Source organism: Syngnathoides biaculeatus, chromosome 9 (genome assembly GCF_019802595.1).
Source record: "Syngnathoides biaculeatus isolate LvHL_M chromosome 9, ASM1980259v1, whole genome shotgun sequence".
In the NCBI taxonomy this organism is placed as follows: Eukaryota; Metazoa; Chordata; class Actinopteri; order Syngnathiformes; family Syngnathidae; genus Syngnathoides; species Syngnathoides biaculeatus.
The window spans coordinates 23,604,977-23,629,297 of record NC_084648.1 but is presented as its reverse complement, the minus strand read 5'-3'; the positions used below and the strand labels follow the sequence as shown (position 1 = coordinate 23,629,297).

The 24,321-nt window shown below is 41.7% G+C and overlaps 1 protein-coding gene and 1 long non-coding RNA gene across 9 annotated transcripts in view; one reads left to right on the top strand and one right to left on the bottom strand.

Annotated features, from left to right (window-relative positions):
• Positions 1 to 24,321, bottom strand: part of tenm3 (teneurin transmembrane protein 3) — a 338,666-nt gene that overhangs the window by 110,714 nt on the left and 203,631 nt on the right. For 6 of the 8 annotated variants that reach the window (XM_061830594.1, XM_061830598.1, XM_061830596.1 and 3 more), the window contains 6 exons: positions 20,471 to 20,602; positions 20,267 to 20,402; positions 18,066 to 18,209; positions 10,998 to 11,069; positions 10,532 to 10,709; positions 5,136 to 5,156 (listed from right to left, as the gene is read on the bottom strand). In XM_061830594.1, coding sequence (XP_061686578.1) covers positions 5,136 to 5,156; positions 10,532 to 10,709; positions 10,998 to 11,069; positions 18,066 to 18,209; positions 20,267 to 20,402; positions 20,471 to 20,602 — 683 coding nt within the window. The remainder of the gene's footprint in view (positions 1 to 5,135; positions 5,157 to 10,531; positions 10,710 to 10,997; positions 11,070 to 18,065; positions 18,210 to 20,266; positions 20,403 to 20,470; positions 20,603 to 24,321) is intronic. The other 2 variants (XM_061830595.1, XM_061830597.1) reach the window with 1 other exon arrangement.
• Positions 1,552 to 12,774, top strand: LOC133506452 (uncharacterized). Its single transcript, XR_009796495.1, has 3 exons — positions 1,552 to 1,683; positions 1,780 to 1,856; positions 12,133 to 12,774. It is a non-coding gene; the product is annotated as an uncharacterized LOC133506452 (long non-coding RNA).

Sequence of the window (24,321 nt, the reverse complement as noted above, 5' to 3'; positions counted from 1 at the left end):
GTTCATTAGTATCCAACTTCTCAGGGCACCCCAGTGTTTCTGCATTAAAGCGTGATGATCTTGGTGACAAAAACTGTATTTGTTAGGACTGTACATTTAATGGAGTATATAATGGATACATACTTGACACTGGCCAGACGGCTCAATGGTTAGCAATGGTTCTGCATATGCAGAATAAAGGCAACAAAAATTAGATTGACTTGAGAGAAATGACTGTATTTCTCACCACCAATGAAAGCCCAAATGTACAACCCCCACTTCCATCTATCCAACCATCCATCCATCACATTTATTAATGACTGGCAAAACACAGAATCAGAATCATCTTTATTGGCCAAGTGTGTAAAAACACACAAGGAATTATTCTCCAGCAGTTGGACATTAAAAACAAAGAACAACAAAGCAACAAGAACAAAGAAAAAGACATTTCTGTTTATAGGAAGTATTCCTTATAAAAGTCGTGCAAGATGAAAAATCTTCATTTATAATATATAACAGATAAGTGTGTTTATGTCCCACATTGTCTTAAGCTTGAACAGAGTGCCGTTACCTGTTTGCGGTTCCCGTTATAGACAAGTGCAAAGTCAATTCTGCAAAGGGAGCAGTTTAAAGTGACGAATCGTCCAGTCTACAAAATCTAAAAAGTAAATATATATATATTAAAAAAATAAAAAATTAAATAAAAAATATATATCCATTTTCTTCTCCGCTTATGCTCACAGGGGTCATGGGGAGTGGTGGAGCCTATCCCAGCTGTCAACGGGCAGGAGGCAGGGTAAACCCTGAACTGGTTGCCAACCAATCGCAGGACACATGGAGACAGACAACAGTCACAATCACACTTAGGGGCAATTTAGCATCTCCAATTAATGCATGTTTTTGGGATGAGGGAGGAAACTGGAGTGCCCGGAGAAAACCCATGCAAGTATGGGGAGAACATGCAAACTCCACACAGACGGGTCCGGGATCTAAACCCCAAATTTAAGGATGTCATCATCTACGGTCCATAATATCATCAAAAGTTTCAGACAATCTTGAGAAATAACTGCATGTAACCGGCAAGGCCAAAAACAAACATTGAATGCCGTGACCTTCGATCTTTCAGGTTACACTCCATCAAAAAACAACATTAATGTGTAAAGCATATCACCATATGGGCTCAGAAACACTTCAGAAAACCATCCATCCATCTATCCATCCATCCATTATCTGAGCCGCTTATCCTCACAAGGAGTGCTCGAGCCGATTCCAGCTATCTTCAGGCAGTAAGCGGGGTACACACTGAAATGGTTGCCACCCAATCACAGGCGTTATGTGTGAGTGTATTTTTATTCTTTGCTCTCTTTATTTTGCTATTATGCTTTTAAGGTGTTATAATGCAGGATTTGTAACACTGTTTCCTTTCATTCTTTTAAGTCCTTATGATGTGACGCGGTTTCCTCTAATGCTCTTGGGTCCATGTGACGCGAACTCTTTGTGTCCTTTGTGACACGGAAATCTGAAATGTTTAAGGATTACCTAAATAAAGACGAGAAAAACGGACAACGAGGCTTCTTATCATGACCTCACCGCTGCTCTGGGGAACTATGCTGCTTGGAAGACTAACCACACAGGTTGTTTTTGGACGAGCTGGATTAGACTATTTACATGGTAAAATGTGTTTCTATTTACGAAAAATTCAAGGTACGAAACGACTTCCATAACGCAATCATTTCGTAAGTAGAGGAACCGCTGTAGTTGGAGACAAGCCTCAATATCTATGTGTTTGGTTGAATTCAGAAACATGCCACCTGAGGATGTGTACCATGTGGATGCCACTTGATCATCTGAATATTCCAGGATATATTATACATAAGGTAAAATGACCCAAAAAATAATAGAAACAAGGATAGTGCGACAGACAAAACGACAAAGATCGAAAATGTAATACAAAATGATGTCATAAGAGTCATGATTTCCTAAGAAGGAGGACAAATAAAAAATTGGAATATGAAGATGAAGATCCTGGAGCAAAACTAGGTCTTTTAAAGAAAGCAAAACTTGAAGGAAGAATTCTATAATGAATGGAGGGGAGATATGACGTTAACTAATTTCTAAATCAATTCTAATTGAATTTAATCGCAATTACCGTATTTTCACAACTATAATGCACATTTAGTCTTAAATTTTCTCTGAAATGGACAAGGTGCCTTTTAATCCAGAGCCCTTACGTGTACACGGACGTCCAACATCTGTAACAGATATTTTTTCTTTCAATGATCCAAAAAAGTATTGTAAAATAACAATGCAAAAAATATTTTTTGAAAGATTTTTAAAGAGATTTTAAATAGTTTGTTTACAATCAGGAGGGTTTCATTATGTTTTTTTTTTTTTAAATACTACAATTGGACCACAAAAAAATGATGCCTTATTTTAATTTGTAAATTTTTAGTATCTTTTTATTCATTATTGCTTCACTCAAATATCATTGTTGGGATTAGTATATGTGTTATCCCTGTGTGTTTTTCTGTTCATTTAAATGACCAAATTTGGCAGCGCTAAAAGAAGCTTTTAAAAGTGTGCTTTAAAGATATGAGTTTTCCAAAATATCAGCATTATCATTCCCTTGTCACATTTATTCATTACTGACAAAACACTGGGCAGTTTTATGTGCTGCTCGAATAATAAATTTGTTTGTAATGCTTCTCCAGCAAAGTGTACAATTATCGTGACTGGCAAAGAAACATACATCCATCATTTCATCATCCATTTCTGAGCTGCTTATCCTCACAAGGGTCTCGGGAGTGCCGGATCCTATCACAGCTGTCATCGGGCAGGAGGGGTACACCCTGAATTGGTTGCCAGCCAATCACAAAGCACATGGAGACAGACAACAGTCGCACTCACAATCACCTTGGGGGCAATTTAGAGTCTCCATTTTTTATGGATAATTTTGGGATGTGGGAGAAAAACGGAGCATCCAGAGAAAACCCACACTGGAGACTGGCTTGGCCATGCCAGAATCTTGATATTCTTCTTATTGGTTTTCCTGGCTGTGTGCTTCGGATCATTGTCATGTTGAAAGACCCACCTTCAATGCTCTGACTGAGGGAAAGAGGTTGTTCCCCAAAATCTCACAATACATGGCCACGGTCATCCTCTCCTGAATACAGTGCAGTCGTCCTGTCCCATGTGCAGAAAAACACCCCCAAAGAATGATGCTACCACCCAAATGCTTCACAGTAGGGATGGTGTTCTTGGGATGGAACTCATCATTCGAAGCGGACACCACTAGTTGCAAATGAACAGGCAAAGGCAGCACTCAGACACAAGGACATCGTTGGCCGAGTGCAGGAGGGGAGGAGTTGCCTTGGGGTCAGGGCCAAAATGCCAGTATGGAGCAAGGCCAATACTGCTGAGCGGCGCAAGCTGGTGGTCCAGGAGATATGTCGACAAGAGGAAGCACAAAGGTGCGCCCAAGCTGTGTGGCCTGCCAAGCAAGGGCAGTTGTTGGCCTAGGAAGGAGTGCAGGCAAGGAAGATCACTTGGAAAGAGCTCTAGGAGATGGAGGCATTCAGGGTAAGCTTTACCATCAGAGCTGTATATGACGTCTTGCCTTCTCCCACGAACCTAAACCACTGGTATGCCAAAGATCCCAAGTGACTATTATGCCCAAGTCCTGCAACACTGAAGCACATCCTGGTTGGATGCAAGACCAGCCTTACTCAAGGCCATTACACCTGGCGGCACAACCAAGTGCTGAAGTGTCTCGCTGGTGTTCAGGAAAACCAGCGGATGAGGGTGAATGCGCTCCCACCCTTGTCAGCCATCTGGCAACCAAGTCTGTTTATTCGGGAGGGGAAAGAGTCAAACCAGCCACACCAACAAGCCACCAGACAGCGGACAAGTGGGCATTGCACGAGACTGGAAGCTGCTAGCAGACCTGGACAAAAAGCTCTGCTTTCCAGCTGAGATTGCGACTACCACCCTATAACCAGATCTAGTGCTTTGGTCTGGCTCTCTCAAACTCGTCTACATCATCGAGCTCACAATGCCCTGGTAGGGGCCAGTTGAGGAGGCATATGAGCGGACTTGAAGCTGAAGTGCAACAGCAAGGCTGGAGAGCACAGGTATGCCCAGTGGAAGTTGGCTGCAGAGGGTTTATAGGCTCCTCAACATCCGGCTACTCAGAGAGATGGGAGTCGGAGGGAAGGCCCATCGGCAGGCAGTCAGAGATGTCTCCAAGGCGGTGGAAAAGGCCAGCCAGTGGCTGTGGATCAAGAGGAAAGACCCCAATTGGGGCTTCAGGAGAATTGATGGTACCTAGAGGGTGAACCTGGGACAGTGGGATTCACTGCTGAACCCTCTCGAGAGTATCGTGCGCCTATCAGCGAATCACTTGATGACAGAAGGAAGCCCACTTGATAACCCGTACGGTGCCATCACTTATTTGAACATCCTACAGAGCCTCATCGGAGCAGAAATATGCATAAATGGACGGATATGAACATCTAGTCCTACATAATACATCTGGAGCTCAGCCACAGTTATCTTTTGGTTCTTCTATACCTCTGTCATCAAGCCCACCCCCACCCAACCCCCCACTCAGTTTGGCTTGATGGCCAGCTATAGGAAATGTTCTAATCGGTAATGTGGTCTCATTTATTTGGCTCATGAATGAACAAGTGTTGTAGGTGTTGTATAACTGAGTTCCATACGTTGGAGCTTGGAGAAGGGACAAGCATTTTGTGAAATCCCAGCACTCTTGTGAACGTGTTTTATGTGCCTTTGCTCGTTTTCATTCTACAAGACGAAGTCAAAACATTACACTCAGCAGGTTACAGCATAGTTCATATGAGCCCAGGTGTTCACTTTTTAGTGTCCGCGTATAACCATTGCATCTATGGTGTATGGGAATTTTTTAAATACCCCTTTTCCATGGAGAATCTATATAGAGAGAAGAGTTTATTTGTTCAAGTTGAGGACACATCCAGTGATCAAGTCAACTCATTCTGATGAAAGTAGGGGCCACTAGTTGAGAAACTACTGCATTGCGTTGAAGCTTTGCAGGGATGAGAACATGATCATTTGCTTGAGGGGAAAAATGGAAAAAGCATGCTTTGTTAGTGAAATGAGAAGTGATGAACCAATCTTACCTATGTCTGAAATCTTTGTTTCTTTATCAAATGCAAGCAAAGGAAAAAAACAGAGAAAACGGGAGTTAGAAAAAATTGGTCATTGTTATATATCTCTAAGTTGAAAGTCATCAAACTTAATGATGAGAACTATGGCTCAAGAGTTAAGACTGTAATGTGTTGTCCTCTGGTGGCACACTGGACAGTGGAAACACAAATTTATTTGAAGAGTCACTTATATATGATTGATGTATATCAAATAATCTACACTGCTTTGATTTATATAAATCAAAGAATCTAAAGAAACAACAAAAATAGATATATCTGCTTTTCCGTCCGAACTCTATTTGTACCTTGCTACATTGAAATACAAAACGTTAATATTTTTTAATTTTTCATTCATTCATTCAATCATCTTCTACCGCTTATCCAAGGTCAGGTCGCAGGGACAGTAGGTTTAACAGGGATGCCCAGACGTCCCTTTCCCCAGCCATTTCCTCCGCTGATCAAGAATTTAATGATTTAATTGCAAGAGGCAAAAACTGCTTGAATGCCTGTTAGTTTTCATTTGCATTGATCGGTTTGCACTGACCTAATGGAAGGAGCTGGAATAGCTGCTGGCCAGGATGTGGAGGGTCTGAAAGGATCCTGCCAATCCTGGTCCTAGTTCAAGTGGCATGCAAGTCTTCAGGGGTGGATAGGGTGGTGCCGACAATCCGTTTAGCTGTTTTGAGTGTCTGTTGCTGTTGTCCTTTTTTGTGGCAACCCAAACCAGATTGTGATGGAGGTACATAGTGCTGATTTGATGACCGCTGTGTAGAATCGTCTCAGTAGCTCTTGTGACAGGCCATGCTTCCTCAGAAGCCGCAAGACGTATATGCTTTGTTGGGCTTTTTTGAGGATGGACTTGATATTTGTCTCCCACTTCAGGTCCTGGGAGACTGTAATTCCCAAGAACTTTAAGGTCTCAACTGTTGACAAAGGACAGTTGGACAGCTTTTCAAATAGTGGGACTCACCCCGGTGCTATTGCAGGGGTGGAGGGTGGAGGGGGCGCATGTGTCCCTGGGGAACATGCTCTTTAAGCCGTACGAAAATAAAGTGTAATTGCGCATCCACTACAGTAGTTGGGAGTAGTGATCTCATTGTCAGAGTGTGCGCACGGAGTATTAGCTTATGGTGTAGGTTTTTTTTTTTTTTTATTGCACCAAGCAGGCGATCTAAAGTACAGAAAATGAACCCAAATGAGACAACATGATTTATTTTTTAACAGAGATTAAAAGAAAGGCTGAATGACACAAAGACAATGAGAAAAAAGAAACTCACCCGAAAGGTAAGACGAGGAAATATGACGAAGCGTATGTAGCGCTTGGGTTTCACCTTGACTCCAGTGGGAGACGAGGAAAGAAAAAAATGTTGGCAGCGGACAGCATGACACCAAATAAGTTAATGTGGCACTTAAAGACATTACACCCCAGTCATGCTGATAAGACGCTGGATTGTTTTTTGCGAAAACATGCTTAATATTGCCAACAATCATCCCGCTTTGTGAAAGCTACTTCAGTAAACCAGCGAGAACTGCTAACATCATATAAGGTAGCGTACCTACCAAATTGGTTAGTGCAAAAAAAAAAATCCACACCAGAGCAGAATAGCAGATACTGCCTGCTTCAATGCTGTTGCTGCATTAAAGACTAAGTACAGGTCCCACCAAAAAATTGAGCAGGAGCTGAGAATTGCAGTATCATGCTTCAAACCTCACTTCGAAAGGCTATGCACTGCAAATCATGCTCACTGTAGCCATTAATACTGACTTTCTCATTGAGATAAAAAAAGAAAAAAACAAATTGTTTTGTTCCTTTTTGTTTTGTAAGTTAAAGTGTTTTGTATCTTGTGCTCCTGAGTTAATGTTGCTGAACTGAATGGAAAGTTATTTATTGATTTATTTCCAGTGAAGAAAATAAGTATTTGAACACTTTGCTATATTGCATGTTCTCCCACTTAGAAATCACAGAGGGGTCTGAAATTTTCATCGCAGGTGCAGGTGGCCCTTTGACAATCATCCCCCACATTTACATTTCTTGTTTTTGCTTCATAAACAACATTCTGTCACCCCACAAATTCTCGATTGGATTAAGGTCCGGGGATTGGGCTGGTCACTCCATGACATTAAATTTCTTGGTTCGGAACCAAGACTTAACATGTTTACGAGTGTGTTTGGAGTCATTGTCCATTTCAAGGGCATGTCCTCTTCAGCATAAGGCAACACTACGTCTTCAAGTATTATGACATATGCAAACCGATCCATGATCCCTGGAATGCGATAAACGGTCCCATCACCATTGTCAGAGAAACATGTCCAAATCATTTTGCTTGTACCACCGTGATTCACTGTTTTCACTGTGTACAGTGGCTTGAATTCAGAGTTTGGGGGTCATTTCACAAACTCTGTGCCCCCTGGATCCAAAGAAAAAAAATTTATTCTCATCAGTCAAAAATATGTTCCTCCATTTCTTTTTAGGCCAGTTCATGTTTTTTGACAAAATGAAGCCTCTTCTATACATTCCTTTGTTTAATAAAGGGACTTTGCGCTGGATTCTTGAAAATAGATTAGCTTCAACAAACGTCTTCTCACTGTCACAGAATTTAAAGGTAACTCCAGACTGTCTTTGATCATCCTGGAGCTAATCATTGGCTGAGTCTTCATCATTCTCATTGCTCTGCGATCCATTTTGATGGTTGTTTTACTTTTTCTGACACATATCTCTGTTTTGCTCTCCATTTTAAGGCATTACAGATAATTTTACCTGAACAGCTTATATATTTTTCATTAGGCTTCCCATCTCTAATGAAACTTTTAATCAAAGTATGCTGTTGTTCTGAACAATGTCTTGAACAACCCAATTTCCTCAGTTTTTACAAGGAGAAATGAAAATTAACAGCTGCTATCTTCATACTTAAATATGGGCCACCTGATTTACACCTGTTTTTCACAAAATTGATGACCTCACTGACTGAATGCCACACTTCCATTTTTTTTTAAACACGTCCCTTTCAACAAATTTCCCAATTGCACAGGCTTAAGAGTGTGTATATCATGAATGCTGGGTCTGGTTTTCTGAGAATCTACTGCTTCAACTAGTAACTTGTTTGACATGTCGCCATAAAGTCTTTTTACTGAAAACGTGACTTAATTAGTCACACTGAACTGCTATTAATGTGAATACTACTATATCTATCAGACACAAATTTAGACACAAATCATCAAACCTATTGAAACAACTCAAGGACATTTAAAATTAAGTTTTCAAATGACAATTCAATTTATTAAGGCACAAAAAAAAATCCAAACCTTTCGGACCCTCTGTAGAAAACCCTGTTGTGAAATTACAGTCATTGTGACTAACCACAAATTTGGGACAGTTTAGTTCAATTTCATAAGCCACAGCCAAACGTGATTTCCACCATATTGTTGAATCAATAAATCACTTAAATAGAATCTGTCAGAGAACGTGAAGTAAACTACAAAATCTCAAGGAACAATGCATCATACCACGATCCAAAGAAACTCAAGAAGAAATGAAAAAAAAAAGATTGAAACCCACCAGTCTGGAAAAGGTTACAAAACCATTTCCAAGGCTTTAGGGCTCCAATGCACCACTGTCAGAGCCATTATGCACAAATGGAAAAAACTGAACAGTGGCAAACCTTCCCAGGTGTGAACAACCAACTAAAATTACCCCCAGACTGTTTGACGATGACTCATCCAGGAGGTCACAAAAGAACCTCGAACAACATCTAAAGACCTGCAAGCCTCGCTGGCCTCAGTTAAGGTAAAGAATGGCATCCATGGGAGAGTTCCTGGCGAAAACCCCTGCTGTCAGCAAAGAATACAAAGGCTTATCTTACATTTGCCCAAAAACATCATGGTGATCCTCAAGACTTTTGATAAACATTCTGTTGACTGATGAGTAAAAAAAATTAACTACTTTTTTTTTATGGAATGAAAAGTGATGAACACATGATGGCACAGCGTTTGATAAAAACAAGAATTACTTTTCCCACAGAGGGTTAGAAATGTTTGGATTTTATTTCTGCCCTTGTGTATTGGACTGTCATTTGAAAACTACATTTTGTATTTCTTTGAGGTGCAACAGAGGCACTCTGACTCAATGTCCCCCGCCACCCCCAAAAGTTGAGCAAAGTTCTCTTGGAGGTGGGAGTTAAAACTCCTTCTGACAGGGGATTCTTCCAAATGTTCCCAGAAAACCTTTAAAATACATTTGGGCCACGTTGGACCGGCATCTTCCCTGACAATCTGAGCCAGTTTGCCACTAGGTGGTGATCAGTTAATGGCTCTGCCCCTCTCATCACCCAAGTATCCAAGACATGCGGTCGCAAGTCCCATGACACAACAACGAAGTCAATCATTGAACTGCTAGGGTGTCCTGGTGCCAAGTGGCCATGTGGACACCCTTATGCCTGAACATGGTGTTCTTTATGGACAATCCGTGATGAGGACAAAAGTCTAGTAAGAGAACACCACTCAGGTACTGATGGGGTGGAGTCGTGCGTTCTTCCCAATCACACTCTTCCAGGTGTCACTGTCATTGCCCACGTGGGCATCGAAGTCCCCCAGCAGAATGCGGACTGTGATGATTTATGTAGGTAAAGCTCTATATAAGTGCAATCCATTTACCATTTACATTTGTCACCAGCCAATCACATGGCACATATAAACAAACAACCATTCACACTCACATTCACACCTACAGGAAATTTAGTCTTTAATCAACCTACCACACAAATTTCTGGGATGTGTGGAACAAACTGGCAAAAACCCACACAAGCACGTGGAGGAAGTGCAACCTCCACTAAACTCCGGTCCTCAGACCTGTGAGGGGGATGTGTTAACCGGTCATCCACCGTGCGGCTGGGCCATAACATAATTTGCCAATTGCATTTGGCAGGTTTCAGGTGTTTATGTTTTTCTTTGTGGGATGAGGCTTACATCTCACCTGCTGCCCCATAACGCAGACATACTGGAGTCAGTATCTGTAAACCATGACCAGTGTTGTACTGTGACTAAAAACATCAGCAAAAAAAGCCCCATTGGACAACAGAAGTTAATCTACGGTTAGTCAGAGAACATTCTGCTGCTCAATAAGTGTTTCATATTGGTTTATAACAAATCAATTTCTGATACCAAAACATACGATTGCATTGCCGGAAAATGACAGTGCTAGCTTACTCTCTCTCCCACATACACAGACATGACATAGGGAAGATATGTTTTCAACCTAATATACTTGAAACTAAAGAGAACATATACAGATTTGATGTCAATTAAAATAAAATCGTCTCAGTTGTGATGAGTGTACAGACATGGAATTAGTTTTTTGGCTTTTTTTTTATTACCTCAGCTCCATCACACTGGTAACATTCCCAGAGGGGAAGATCCTCCTGATATAGTTGAAATCTCCAACATACACACTTCCATCGGCTCCACATGCCAGGGCAAGGGGTGCGAGCAGCTTATTACCCTCAGCTTGCCCATTGCAGCTGGGGCAAGAGATGCTACGACGACGTCCATTTCCTGCAAGAAGGCGTTGGAATCTATTGTTACAGATTGCGCCATCGGTGGAAGCAGTGTGGGTTCAATTCCTGCTCGGTGATGGTGTCAATATGTTCCCTGTGACTGACTGGCAACCTGTTCAGGGTGCTCTCTGACCTTTGCCTAAAGTTACCTAGGAAAGGCTCCAGCACTCCTGTGAACCTGGTGAGGAGAAGTTTCTTGGAAAATGGATGGATGAGTGTTTTCACGGTTCACAACAAGAAACTCCAGTTTATCATAGAACAATCAAGCACAAAAGCACTTTCTTACCCATTATGCTGGTGATGACAGGAGGTTGCTGGGAAACAAATATGTTTTCACCGTTCCCTTTGTAGAGGATGCCTACAATGAACAAGACATTAAAATCACACAGGGAGGAGTTTAAACGGTATGTCAAGTCTTTAATGCACCTTTTGCTGATATACAGTTCTTTTATGCTGAATTCGAATCTGAAATCCTTATTGAAGGAAACATTTTTATTTTTCGATTATCGTCAAAAATTGATCGCACATTGCTGGATTCGCCTGAAAAATTTATCGCACATTGCTGGATTCGCCTGAAATACACGAGCACACAGCGGAAAAACCCGAGAAGGGACGTGACGTCAGAAGTTGAGATCAAGATGGCTCCTGTTTGACTGCAATGTGAGAATGACGATGGATTTTCCGGTACTTGGAGCGATTAACTTTATTCTGAATGGTCCCATGAAGACGGTGAAGAATACGAGCTTTATAAAGGCGTTAAAGGTTCTTAATTTGAGCCAGTTGGACAAAACACACGTTCAAATGCAGACAAAAAAGCTGGTGATGAAGGTGCCAAGCTAGCAGTCAGACCCAGGGAGGAGGACATGCCTTCTGTTGGAAACACTGACTGATAAGCATGTGTGAAGTTGGTTTTTTTTTTTTTTTTTGTTTGTTATTTAGCCATAAATTGATCAATAGAAATGGTTTCGCAATCCCAAATGAAAATATTAAGTTTTTGGTCTTGTTTTAAAATTATTCAAACGCCATGTATTTCGTCCAAGTTGGTATATTTTCACAAATAAGGATTTTAATGAAGGAAATCCATTTAAAACGTTGTCACGTTAATTTAAGAAGCAATAGCTGGTCATAACATGCTTCACCAGAAATATAATTTCACGTGGTAAACTGATGCCATAATCAGACAGTACCCATACCCGTCCATCCCCATTTTAGTCACACTTTTCTCAAGATGTTATGAGCAAAACCGCTAAACTATATACTGAAAACTGTAAACTGCTATCCTGTGGTTTTGTTTGGGCACTAAATGCTAAAAATAGAAATGTAAATGGGGTGGGTGGTTCTGTGTGGGACTGATATGGATCTTTGAGATGTAGAAGTTTGTGAATGTGAACTGATTTAAATTTGTTTCATTATATCCACAGGTAAACATGTAAATGTTGGATACCCATAGAAACAACAGAAGAAAGTTGTTGTTGCGATGAGTCAACATATTCACCAGAAAATGGCAGATTATCCAGACCATCCACTGCAGTGCACCCAGGTTTTATTACTAGCTGTCTGAACTTATGAGTACTTGAGGTTGTCGATCTCCAATTCAGGGAACAGTATCGGCAGTGACTGGATTTTCAATGACACAAACAGAGCTATTTTAAAAATTATTAATATTAATATTTCTCCAAATCAGCCCATCTTTTTGCCATTTACAGTCAGATTTTTCAACATAAAGAATTGTTTATATTATTATTGTTCCTTATAAAAGCAGCATTCGTCCAATCAATGCTTGTTCAAACAAAGTCCCATTTGGGAAAATTGTCACATGAGTATATTTTCTTATTTTGAGGTCTATACTGCTTATAGAAAGCTTGTGAGAAGGCGCTGGGAATTGTAGGTAGATAAAAATGCCACTTCCATCCTGCTGTCTGAGATTTGTGGCAGATGGCCAAGAGTACACAGGATTTAAATGCGCTACATGCTGAATTATTTTGTTTTGCCTTTGTGTAAATGTCGATGTATATGTTTGTTTATTAAGTAAACATACACCACAGAACAAAAATCCTTGCATTTTTATTGAACTGTATGCTTACATTGTGTATGAATATGTTTCTCCCATAATATTTTCACTGACTGCTTATTTGGTCTTTCAATATGAGCATCTTGGGGCCACCTGAGGATGAAATACATGTTGCAGTATTCTCTCTGCTGTCAATAGGCACTTCATCAGTCCGGTAACTTATGGAATGTACCAAAGATGAAGATTCAGCATCTTGTGGTTCGATGTCAACCTCTTGTGCAGAAGGTGCTTACTGCAATATCTGTAGTTAATAAAGAAAAATAATGTTCAAAGTTTATAAAATAAGAAAAAATGTATAGATAAAGCACAGGTTTATTTCATAGTGCACAAACTATTTTTGACAAGTTCCTAACAGGTCTCCTATTCTGTGAGTGACTAGTATGTATTACTGTTTGTTTTAATGCTAAGTAGCATTATATTGAAACTACAAACCCAGCACAAATAAATAAATAAACAAATAAAAGCTTTGTATCCATCTATTTTCTAGCCGCTTATCCTCTCAGGGGTCACGGGAGTGCTGTGGAGCCATTCCCAGCTGTCAATGGGCAGGAGGCAGGGTACACCCTTAACTGGTTGCCAGCCAATCGCAGGGCACATGGAGACAAACAGCCGCACTCACAAACACGCCCGGGAGCAATTTAGTGTCCAATTAATGTTGCATGTTTTTGGGGATGTGCGAGGAAACCGGAGTGGCTGGCGAAAAACCACACAGGCACGGGAAAAACATGCAAACTCCAAACAGGGAGGGCTAGGATTGAACCCGAGTCCCTAGAACTGTGAGGCCAAGGCTTTCTAGCTGCGTCACCATGCCACCGTTTGTACACAATATTATCTGTTTTTTCTAGTTGAGAACGCTCAAACAATTTGCTGTTCGCCAAGAATGACATATACTGCTTTCATTCAACCATGTCAACAGTGTTCAAAGTTTTCAGGAAATAAAAGATTATCAACATACCTCCGCAACTTGTCTTTTACCAAAAGCTCTTTGCAGTTTTGGCACTTTCTGTGGGGGGGCTGAGCTTGTCGAACCGTGTCCAGGTTCAGCGGCTGATCCTAGTTCGTGTTTGGTCCATTTAGCAACACCGATCTCTTCAGTTGTTGGAACTGGCTAGATGGTAGGCACTGATAAAGGTTTAACATTTTTTTTTTATTTAAACCCAAAACTAAAATCTAATTTAGCTCTGCCCATAACCCTTTTTAAAATGTTAAACACATTTCCAGCCTGCTCTTCAATGCATCACTGCACACGCACACACACACACACACACACACACACACACACACACACACACACACACACACACACACACACACACACACAGGTACTCCGATGTAATGTACACAATGATCCTGGACGTGGTGGTTGTGTGAGTACAGCCTAACTGTTACATGTTGAAAAAGTAGTCAATTTCTGACAAATTCATTGGTAACATGATAAGCCTCATGTGGATTGTAGAGTGAGTCGATCATTTGGACAAAAATCCACCGACTGAGGAAATGTCTGTGGTCTGGTCCTTTTAGATCATAGGTGTCAAACTCTGACCCGCAGGCCAAATTTGGCCCACAGTGTAATTATATTTGGCCCGTGAGGCAATTTCAAATTAATATGAGAGCTGACCCGCGGGTACTACACGGCGGCAGCGCTCTACTGCCACATTCACTGCTTATACTACAAATCCCATGATGCTCTGCTGTTGTTTTGGCGCGTCAAAACAAAGCAACAGCAGAGCAGACACGCCCCCTCCTCTAGGTCATTAGCGTCTATGGTAGCGATCATGGATTATTTCTTGCTCCTCCAAGGCATGAATGGTTGATTTATTCTTAGTTATGTTTTTTTATTTTCAAATTTATAAGCCTGTGTAAGAAAATAATTTTGACATTTATCTCAGAAGGCTGCAAACACAAAGGAGGCATTCCATTTTTATTTAAATTTTATTTAATATGGCATTGATATGTTTATTATTATTATTATTATTGATAGTAGTATTAGCAACTCGATTTAGCACGCCTGTACTTTTAAGTTATATAAGCCTTGCTTGTTCAATCTTCATTGTTAAATCAAAACTTGTTTGGTTCCATATAAAAAGGTTCATTTGTTCAACCTTGGCCCGCGGCTTTGTTCACTTTAAAATTTTGCCCCTCTGTGAATTTGAATTTGACAACCCTGTTTTAGATCAAACATTTATTCCATCTGAAACGCGATGTGTCAAATAGACAATAAAAAACCTTTAGCTCAGGCTGATATTATTACCTAGCCGACAAGTCACCTTGCCATGAAAGAACAAGATCCGGGATACAAGTGCCCAAAATGAGTTTCCTCCGCAGGGTACCCAGGCTCTCCCTTAGCGATAGGGTGAGAAGCTTGGTCATCCGGGAGCGGCTCAGTGTCGAGCTGCTGCTCTTCCGCATTGAGAGGAGCCAGATGAGGTGGCTGGGGCATCTGATTTGGATGCCTCCCGGACACCTCCCTGGTGAGGTGTTCCAGGCATGTTTCACTGAAAAGAGACTCCGGGGATGACCCAGGAGATGGTGGAGAGACCATGTCTCTCGGCTGGCCTGGGAACTCCTCAAGATCCCCTGGAAGAGCTGGAAGAAGTGGCTGGGGAAAGGGAAGTCTGGGTATCCCTGCTGAACCTACTTCCCCCGCGACTCAACCCGGAGAAGCAATAGAAAATGGATGGATGTGGATGGATGGATGATGTCGTCACCGGATGTGGATTGCTAGAATGTTCCTATAAGGGCGAGGATGGGGAGGTCCAATAGCTCAGTGGTTAAAGCATTGTTTTGGTAAATCAGGGGTCGTGAATTCATATGTCACTGAGACCTCTACTCCCCAAGAGGCCTTGCGTCAGGAAGGACATCTGGCGTAAAAACTGTGCCAAACAAATATGAGCATTCATCTGAGATGTTACGCTGTGGCAACCCCTAAAGGGAGAAGCTGAAAGAAACTTGTTTTTTTTACTTTTTTTCCCTATAAGGAGGAGGATCGCTGTTGACTGAGCTTTTTATTAATAATGCTGCTTTTGGAGAAGTACACATGTAAACTGGCGCCACACTGCCTTTTTGACATTTCCGGAATATTAGCTGGAAATAACATACGCCTATTTGGAACATTGGATTCAACTATGGTGACTATACGTTGTTTAGCTAGTTAGTTCGAGTTACACACTACTAAACTGTACTTCTCTTTTGTTGTTGTTTTGTGTTATATTGTGTGTGATTAAATTGTCTTAAACACAATACAAATGCTTTGTTATATTTTGCTGGTTTGACCAAGGGGATTTATTCTAAATTCACGCATAACATATGTTATAAACTGTGAGATAAATCTGTCTTCCCCCCAACTATTAGCTCTCTGTCTGCCCCCCAACTATTAGCTCTATACACACCTACCTGTCATTTGGAATTTTTGGTTGGGCCGGTAAGAGGTTGAAGATCTTGCAGAAGTTGCTGGACAGTTAGTGGGCACATGCTATGAGCACCTTGCCTGTTACTCTGTCTGGACCAGCAGCATTCCCGGGATTCACAGCCAGGAGCAAACGCCTTATGTGGTGCTCCTTTACATTAAGTGGAGAGTTACTGGAGCCTGGTGGGGATCGTCTGAGGGGGATGTATGAAGGAATAAAAAGCAAGGAGATGTGGTCTGACTCGCGAAGAAGAGAGAGGGATGTAGTTCTGTAGCCGTGCTTAATATTGGTGTCTGCAAGGTCGAAAGTGTTTTCATCTCTTGTTGGAAATTTACCATGCTGGTGGAACTTTGGGAGTACTGTATTGTCTTCATATTGGTCCCACCAACCTCCCAGGCTACAATGTGAACACCTTCAGGATAGGCCTACTGCTGTTCATTGATGACATTCAGGAATATAGAGAGCGCAGTTTTAGCGTCAGCATCCAGACGACTGTTAAGAGCCGTGATGCTGGCTACAGTTAGTTTGTGATAAAAGGCCTGGCATTTTACAGACATGTACTTAATAACTATGCTTTTTGTTGCACCAGTCATCATGCAGGTAGACACAGAGCTCCCCCCCACCTCTGCATTTGCCGGCGTTTTCAGTCCAAGCCCAGTGGTGCAGGGTGCGGCCTGCTCGCTACACGCTAGCATCGGAAATGTTTGGGTGAAGCCAGGTCTCTGTTGTAATGAGGACGCAGCAATCATGAACACAGCGATTATCTGCAAGTTGTATTTCCAGCTCGTCCATTTCGTTGGCGATGGATCACAGGCTGGTGAGGTAGAGGCTTGGAAGAGGTGGTCTGTGTGGGTTGTTCTTTAGCCTGAGAGAGCAGCTGGACTGACGGACTCACTTCTGCTTCCTCTCCCTCCTTCACCTGCCCCACTTCGCTGGCCCTACCACAATCCACAGCGAATCTGGTTGTCTCTGCTGTTTTGCGTCATTATCTGATGTCCAAAAGTTCCTGGAGGGTGTAGCGGTGTAGTGCCAAGACGTATGTGAGTAAATAGCCCAAAAAAACAAAGACAAAATACAAAAAGAAGCACTGATAGAGAGAGCAAATAAGCCGCTCTGTCCGTACGCCCCGTCATCATCAGGCCGGTCAAAAAACAAACAAAAAATAGCAAGATAACAGTGGATACACCACAAAAATGTGTCTTTGCTAGATGCCTTATTTTGCAGAACAGCTTGGTGATTTTTTTTTTAAGGTGCAAAAAAATGAGTAAATAACAAAAGCGAATGATGGACTTTTTGGACACACGCAGATGGAGAGCTCAACATCAAACACCACCAGCCAATTCTGCAGTTCACATTTTAAGTCGAATAGTTCTGTAAACTTCACCAGAAACAATATGGCTTTGCAGGCAGTGGGCGGTGTTTGATGAAATGGGCTTCCTTCTACTGTCCCATTGTTGTTGGATGCTGTGTTTTGCTGGGATTTTATGTCAACAGAAATGCGGATAAGTTGACCTGTGATCATATTTTTATGATTACAGTACACAATAACCATGTAATTTTGAAGTTGAGGCTCCAAACATGGTTTATGGTACCCTTGTGATGTGAGACTGAAGGGTATTATGCCACCAGAGACAATTTTGAAGGGTTTCTAGTACCTTGCTCACAGTCACTCTTAATACAATATCTCCAAAACGAGTTGATATTTCCAATTATCCAAAGCAGAATTTGTAACCCTGGCCCGCCGATACAAAATCAAATTCTAACTGTTTTAATTACTGCTGATCTAAATGCATGTACAGTAAATCTTTTTTTTGTACAGTGTATAACTGTTTAAGTGATATTCATGTCCTTTGTTGATTCTCCTCAAGTCACCTACCATTTTGTACATCCAGAATATGATGTTTATCGAGAGTCCATCCTCCAATATTGGAAGCATCCATCTCGTAGCCTTGTAAAACAGCTGTTCTCTTCTCCCATAGGATAAGATCCAGGCAGGACTCATATTCAAACCCCACCGACACTAAGAGACAAATAGTGGTCAGGGTCAGTTATTCAGCTGTTTCATGGTCTGTGGTCTCACCAAATAAATATTTGGGCTTGATTTCAGTGAGTCAGAGCAAAGAAACAGCACTGGTTTAAAAACATGGACAAGACCAGTGTTCACCTCTACCTGTCTGCTTTTAAGGCATGTAGTGACTGCTGCTCTTGGTTTTCCAAGGCAGTTTGTAGTATCCACCCCCGTTTCATACATACACACACACATGCACAAATGCACGCACACACACACACGCGCGCACACACACATGCGAGCACACACACGCACACATAGACATTGATAAGACTTCAGGTCACAACTGTCTGCTGAAGCTACAAGTCTCTAATGTCAAGGGTGGGACACCTGCCATATTATTGTGCGAACACATACAGATCTGCAGTCTGAAAAAAATCATGACATAGCAGTTATTTTTTCTGACATTTCTATTGTTAAATGACAGTTAACAGCAATTTAGATTTACAAGGAATTGATTCATTGAGGAAGAAAAAAAATGGAGAAAAAATAATATCCAGGAGCCACATTTACGTTAGCAGTGTAACTGTGTCATTATTGGGAGGGTTCATAACCAATTAAAATACATAAATAAAACCAAACAAAATATATATCAAACATACTGGGTATCATAATTAATAAGCTTCTTACTATATGTACAACTTCGTACCACTTAATAAATGAAAAATAATGGACGATGCTATTTTTTTTCAATTTTACAAAGGAGTCAAAATGTATTTAAGTTCATATTTTTATACTTATTTCTTAATAATAGTAACTACATTGAATTTAGTATTCTCAAAGGGGAAAAACAAAACCACTTACCCTCTATTTTTATGAATTGCATGTAAATGTAACTAATTATAATAAAAAGTGAAAGAAAAATGCTCCATCAGTAGAAAGGGAACTTAATGTATAATAAATGGAGTGCAAACATTTGCCTAAACTGGTAGTGTAATCTTCATGCATGAATAGATAACTTTGTAGAGATGGATGGACAGATAAGCTATACCATACTCTATACCAGACTTAGTAAACACAGGTGGGACAGTACTGTATGAATGACAAGTACTGTATTATCCTCACAAGGGTTGCGGGAGTGCTGGAGCCTATCCCAGCTATCATCAAGCAGGAGGCAGGACACCCTGGACTGGTTCCCTGCCAAATGCAGGGTACATAGAGACAGACCACAGTCACACTCACAATCACACCAAAGAGAAATTTCGAGTTTCCAATTAATGCATGTGTTTCGGGACATGGGAGGAAACCGTAGTTGTTGGAGAAAACAGACGCAGAGACGAAGACAACATGCAAAATCTACACCAGGCGGGGCCAGTCCTCAGAATTGTGAGGCCAACACTCAAACCAGTTGCTCTTTCGTGCCACCATGTTGGAACATTTGAGAATTAATTTTACTAGTCTTATAAAAACAGGCATTAATATTGTTAATGTTAAATGAAATAAGACGGGCAATCTCAATACACTGGAGGGCATGCCAGCAGCACATTTTTTGCTAGGTGTCAGAATGTTAAAAAGCCCTTAGAGCCATTTCCTTCATTGTGTCTTGACCTGGCAGTGAGCAGGGGTATGTTATATTGCATTACTGTCACTTCATATCCTCATTGAAGTGTGTAGAATAATTAAAAAAAAACAAAAACTCTACAAGTGGAAACAATTCTCGGCCATAAAGTTTCAAGTGATGGTAAAGGTGATGGTTGCACAAACAGTCGACAATTTCTATAGTGACGATATAGTTGCGTATTCACCTCCATATTTTAACCCATTTAAACATGAAATAGATTTTCAAGTTCCTCACAGTGAAATTTTAGAAAATAATTAAAAAATCTAGATGTGTTGACTACACTGCCACTCAATGGTATTAGATTACAGAGGGTTTAAGAGTTCACATTGCTTAAATATGGATAGTCCTTTGTGAGTCAAAATGCGAGCAATGTAATAGGATAGCAATAGAAAAATTTGCCTACTCTCAGGATGAAGCAAGAAACTGAAATTATAAGCAAGAAACTCACCAACTGCCTCTGACAGTCCATAAACACGTTGCCCATAAGCATCTGTCTTGTCCCAAATGAAGGTGTAAGAAAGATTTGGCTGAGCTGGGAACCATTTTTGGAAGAGGCGTCCCACCACGGCCACCATCAGATGAACCTGGAGAAGAAAATGGATGGTCTATGTTTGCATTAACTTATCTCTACAAATTAATTCCATTATCTCACCTTCATCAGGTTAAAAGGTATTGATGATTGTGTCATGGTGACTTTGAGGACTGGTTTATATCCTGGAGCTCTTGAACTCAGGTAGTTCAGCTTGAGATAGCTGCCAGGTATTGTAGTTTCTTCTTGTAAAACCTGTACATTTAAATTAAATAGTAACACTATGAATTAATAGGAGGGGTAATAATCTTCCTAATTTGATTTTTATTGACATCCTCTGGTGGTAGTTAATTTTGAAAAGTAGCCTACATATTTATTGTGTAGTTCAATTATAACCTTATATGAGGATTATTTTAGCCTCGTAGCTCAGTGGTTAGAGCACTGGTTTGGTAAACCAGGGGTTGTGGGTTCGTATCCCACTGGGGCCTCCACTCCCTGAGAAGGGTTGCGTCAGGAAGGGCATCCAGCGTAAAAATTGTGCCAAACATATATGTGCGTTTCATCTGAGATGACACGCTGTGGCGACCCCGAAAGGGATAACCCGAAAGAAAGTTGTATGAGGATTATTTTAACAGCTCTGTGTAAGAAATTCAATAAAACGCTACTGATCATTCTTTACCCTGGTAACTAACCCAGGGTCTACCCAACCTCTAACCCAGACTGAGCTAGCAATAAGCTCAAGATAACCATTAACCCGACTGGGGATATAGTCCATCCATCTTTTACCACTTATTCGAGGTCGGTTTGGGATGGCCATAGCTTTGGCAGTGACGCCCCAGAGAGCATTTCCAGGCCAGCCGAGAGACATAGTCTCTCCAACATGTCCTGGGTCATCCCCGGTGTCTTTTTCTGGTGGGACATGCCTGGAACACCTCAACAGGGAGGCATCCAAATCAAATGCACCAGCCATCTCAACTGGCTTCCCACAATACAGGGGAGCAGCAGCTCAACACTGAGCTCCTCCTGGATGACCATATCTCTAAGGGATAGCCTGGACACCCTGTGGAGGAAACACATTTCAGCCACTTGTAGAGAGCTTCACCTTTTGATTAAGCTCCTTCTTTACCACAATGCACCGATACAAAGTCCGCATTACTGCAGATGCTGCACCGATCTCCTTTGTTCTGTGTGTGTGTATTTTCATTCTTTAATCTCTTTATTTTCCTTTTATGCTTTTAAATTGTTATGATGTGGTTCTTTGTGATGCTGTTTCCTTTCATACTTTCAAGTCATTATGACGCAGATCTTTAGTGATGTGGAATTCTGGAAAGTTCCGAGGAGTGCCTATATACGGACAAAAAAGTCCATCAACGAGGCTTCTTCACACCACACCGTTGCTTTGGGACAAAGTACATTGTTTGGGACCAACTACACAAACTTCTTCTGCCTTCCGTCTTTGGGCATCTCTGGAACTTTCGCTAACTTGGAATATCTGCTGGAAAGAACATTTGCCTGTTTGGGAACATTTGTTCAGCATTGGTAACTATTCACTGTTTGGCTCGACTACAATGGCTTTGAACTTCATTTTTGTGTTAGTTATTGTATCGTGTTTGTGTTGTATTGTTGTGTGTGTGATTCAATTGTCTTAAACGCAATACAACTGCCTTGTCAGAGTTTGCTGGTTTGAGCAAAGGGGATTTTAGTCTAAATTCACACGTAACACCTTTCACCGATCAACTTGTCAATCTCCCGCTCCATTCTTCCCTCCCTTGTGAACAAGACCCCAAGGAACTTGAACTCCTCCACATGGGGCAGGATCTCATCCTTGACCTGGTGAGCGCCCATCATCCTTTCCCAACTGAGGACCAGGGTCTCAGATTTGAAGGTGTTGGTTCTCATCCAGCTGCTTCACATTCGGGAGTGAAGCGCTCAGTAAGAGTTGGAGATCGCGGGTTGATTAAGCCATCAGAACGACTTCATCTGCAAAAAGCAGAGATGCAATACTGAGGCCACCAAACGCCCCCCCCCCCCCCCCCCCCATTGCCTCAGTGGCGCCTAGAGATACTGTCCAGAAAACTTATTAACAGAATCTGTGACAAAGGGCAGCCTTGGTGGAGTCCAATTCTCAACCAAAAAGGACTCTTGCTAACTGCCGGGAATGCGGACAAACTCTCACAGCGGTCGTACAGTGACTGAACAGCCCATATCAGGGGGTTTGTTACCCCATACTCCCGAAGAACCCTCCACCACAAGACTCCCTGAGGGACACAGTTGAACGCCTTCTCCAAGTCCACAAAACACATGTCATACAGGGACCAAACAGCGTGTATTAGGGGGTTCAGTACCCCATACTCCAAAAGGACCACATACAGGACTCTGCGAATGACACAGTTGAATACCTTCTCCAAGTCCACAAAACACATGGAGAATGCTTGGACGAGCTCTCATGCACCCACAAGCCTAACCCTAACCCGAGTGTGTAGAGCTGGTCCACTGTTCCACGGCCAGGACAAAAACCACACTGGCCCGCCTAATTCTGAGATTCAGCTTCTCGACAGACACTCCTCTCCTGAACCCCTGAATAGATATTACCAGGGAGGGTGAAGAGTGTGCTATCCCTATAATTGGCGCATACCCGGTCCCCTTCTTAAAAAGGGGAACCACCACCCTAATCTTCCAATCCAGAGGCAGTGTCTCCAATGTCCACAACATCCAGAGCCTTTAGGAACTCTGGTCAAATCTCATCCACTCCCGGGGCCTTGCCACCGAGGAGCTTTTTAACCACCTCAGTGACCTCAACCATAGAGATAGGAGAGTCCACCTCAGAGAATCCAGCCTCTGCTTCCTCATATCAGTCATGTCAGTGGAATTGAGCTCTTTAAAGTATTCTCTCCACTGACTCACAACGTCCCAAGTGGAGGTCAACAGTGTTCCATCCTCACTAACCACAATGTTGATGGTACACTGCTTCCGCCTCCTGAAACGCTGGACTAGATTTTCCTCAAAGCCATGTTGAAGTTGCTCTCCATGGCCTCACCTAACTACTACCTTGGAAACGATCACCAAAGTTCATTCAAACATTCTGCTTGACTGACCGGTACCCATCAGCTGCCTCACGAGTCCTATTGCCCAGAAATCCCTGATAGGACTCCTTCTTCAGCTTGAAGGCATCCCTCACCCCTGGTGTTTACGGTTGCATCTCTGGTCGGCTGGGTCGGCAATAAGCAAAGCAAAAGCAAACCAAATTTATTTATATAGCACATTTCATACACAACGTAACTCAATCTGCTTTACATGATTAAAAGCAATTTAATAAAAAAAGAAACATTTAAAAACAGGGAAAAATATTAAAAATAAAAATGATGCAAAATATATTAAAAAAATGAAAATTAAAGTAAAATTAAAAACAGTGAACAGCGTAAGAAATATAAAGTGGATATACTCTAAAAAGCACGAGAGTGCTGAAGAGTTTTCAAGCTGGATTTAAAAACCTTCACACTTGGGACTGACGTCAGCTCTGATGGCAATTTGTTCCCTTTGTGTGCAGCATAATAGCTAAATGCCATTTGACCGAAGTTTACCTGTATTGCGTAAGCATTTCTTTTACGTATTCAGGACCTAAACCATTTAGTGATTCTCTGGGCTGTCGCTGAGAAACAGAGTTTCAGGTCCCGCCAAAGTTTTTCTTTTGGGTTTATGTTTGGAGACTGGCTAGGCCACGCCAGAACCTTGATTTGCTTCTTATGGAGCCACTCGTTGGTTTTCCTGGATGTGTTCTTCGGGTCATTGTCATGTTGAAAGACCTAGTCACAACCCATCTTCAATGCTATGACTGAGGGAAAGAGGTTGTTTCCCAAAATCTCACAATACATGGCCACGGTCATCCTCTCCATAATACAGTGCAGTCGTCCTGTCCCATGTGCAGACAAAATACTGCCAAAGCATGATGCTTCCACCCCCATGCTTCACAGTAG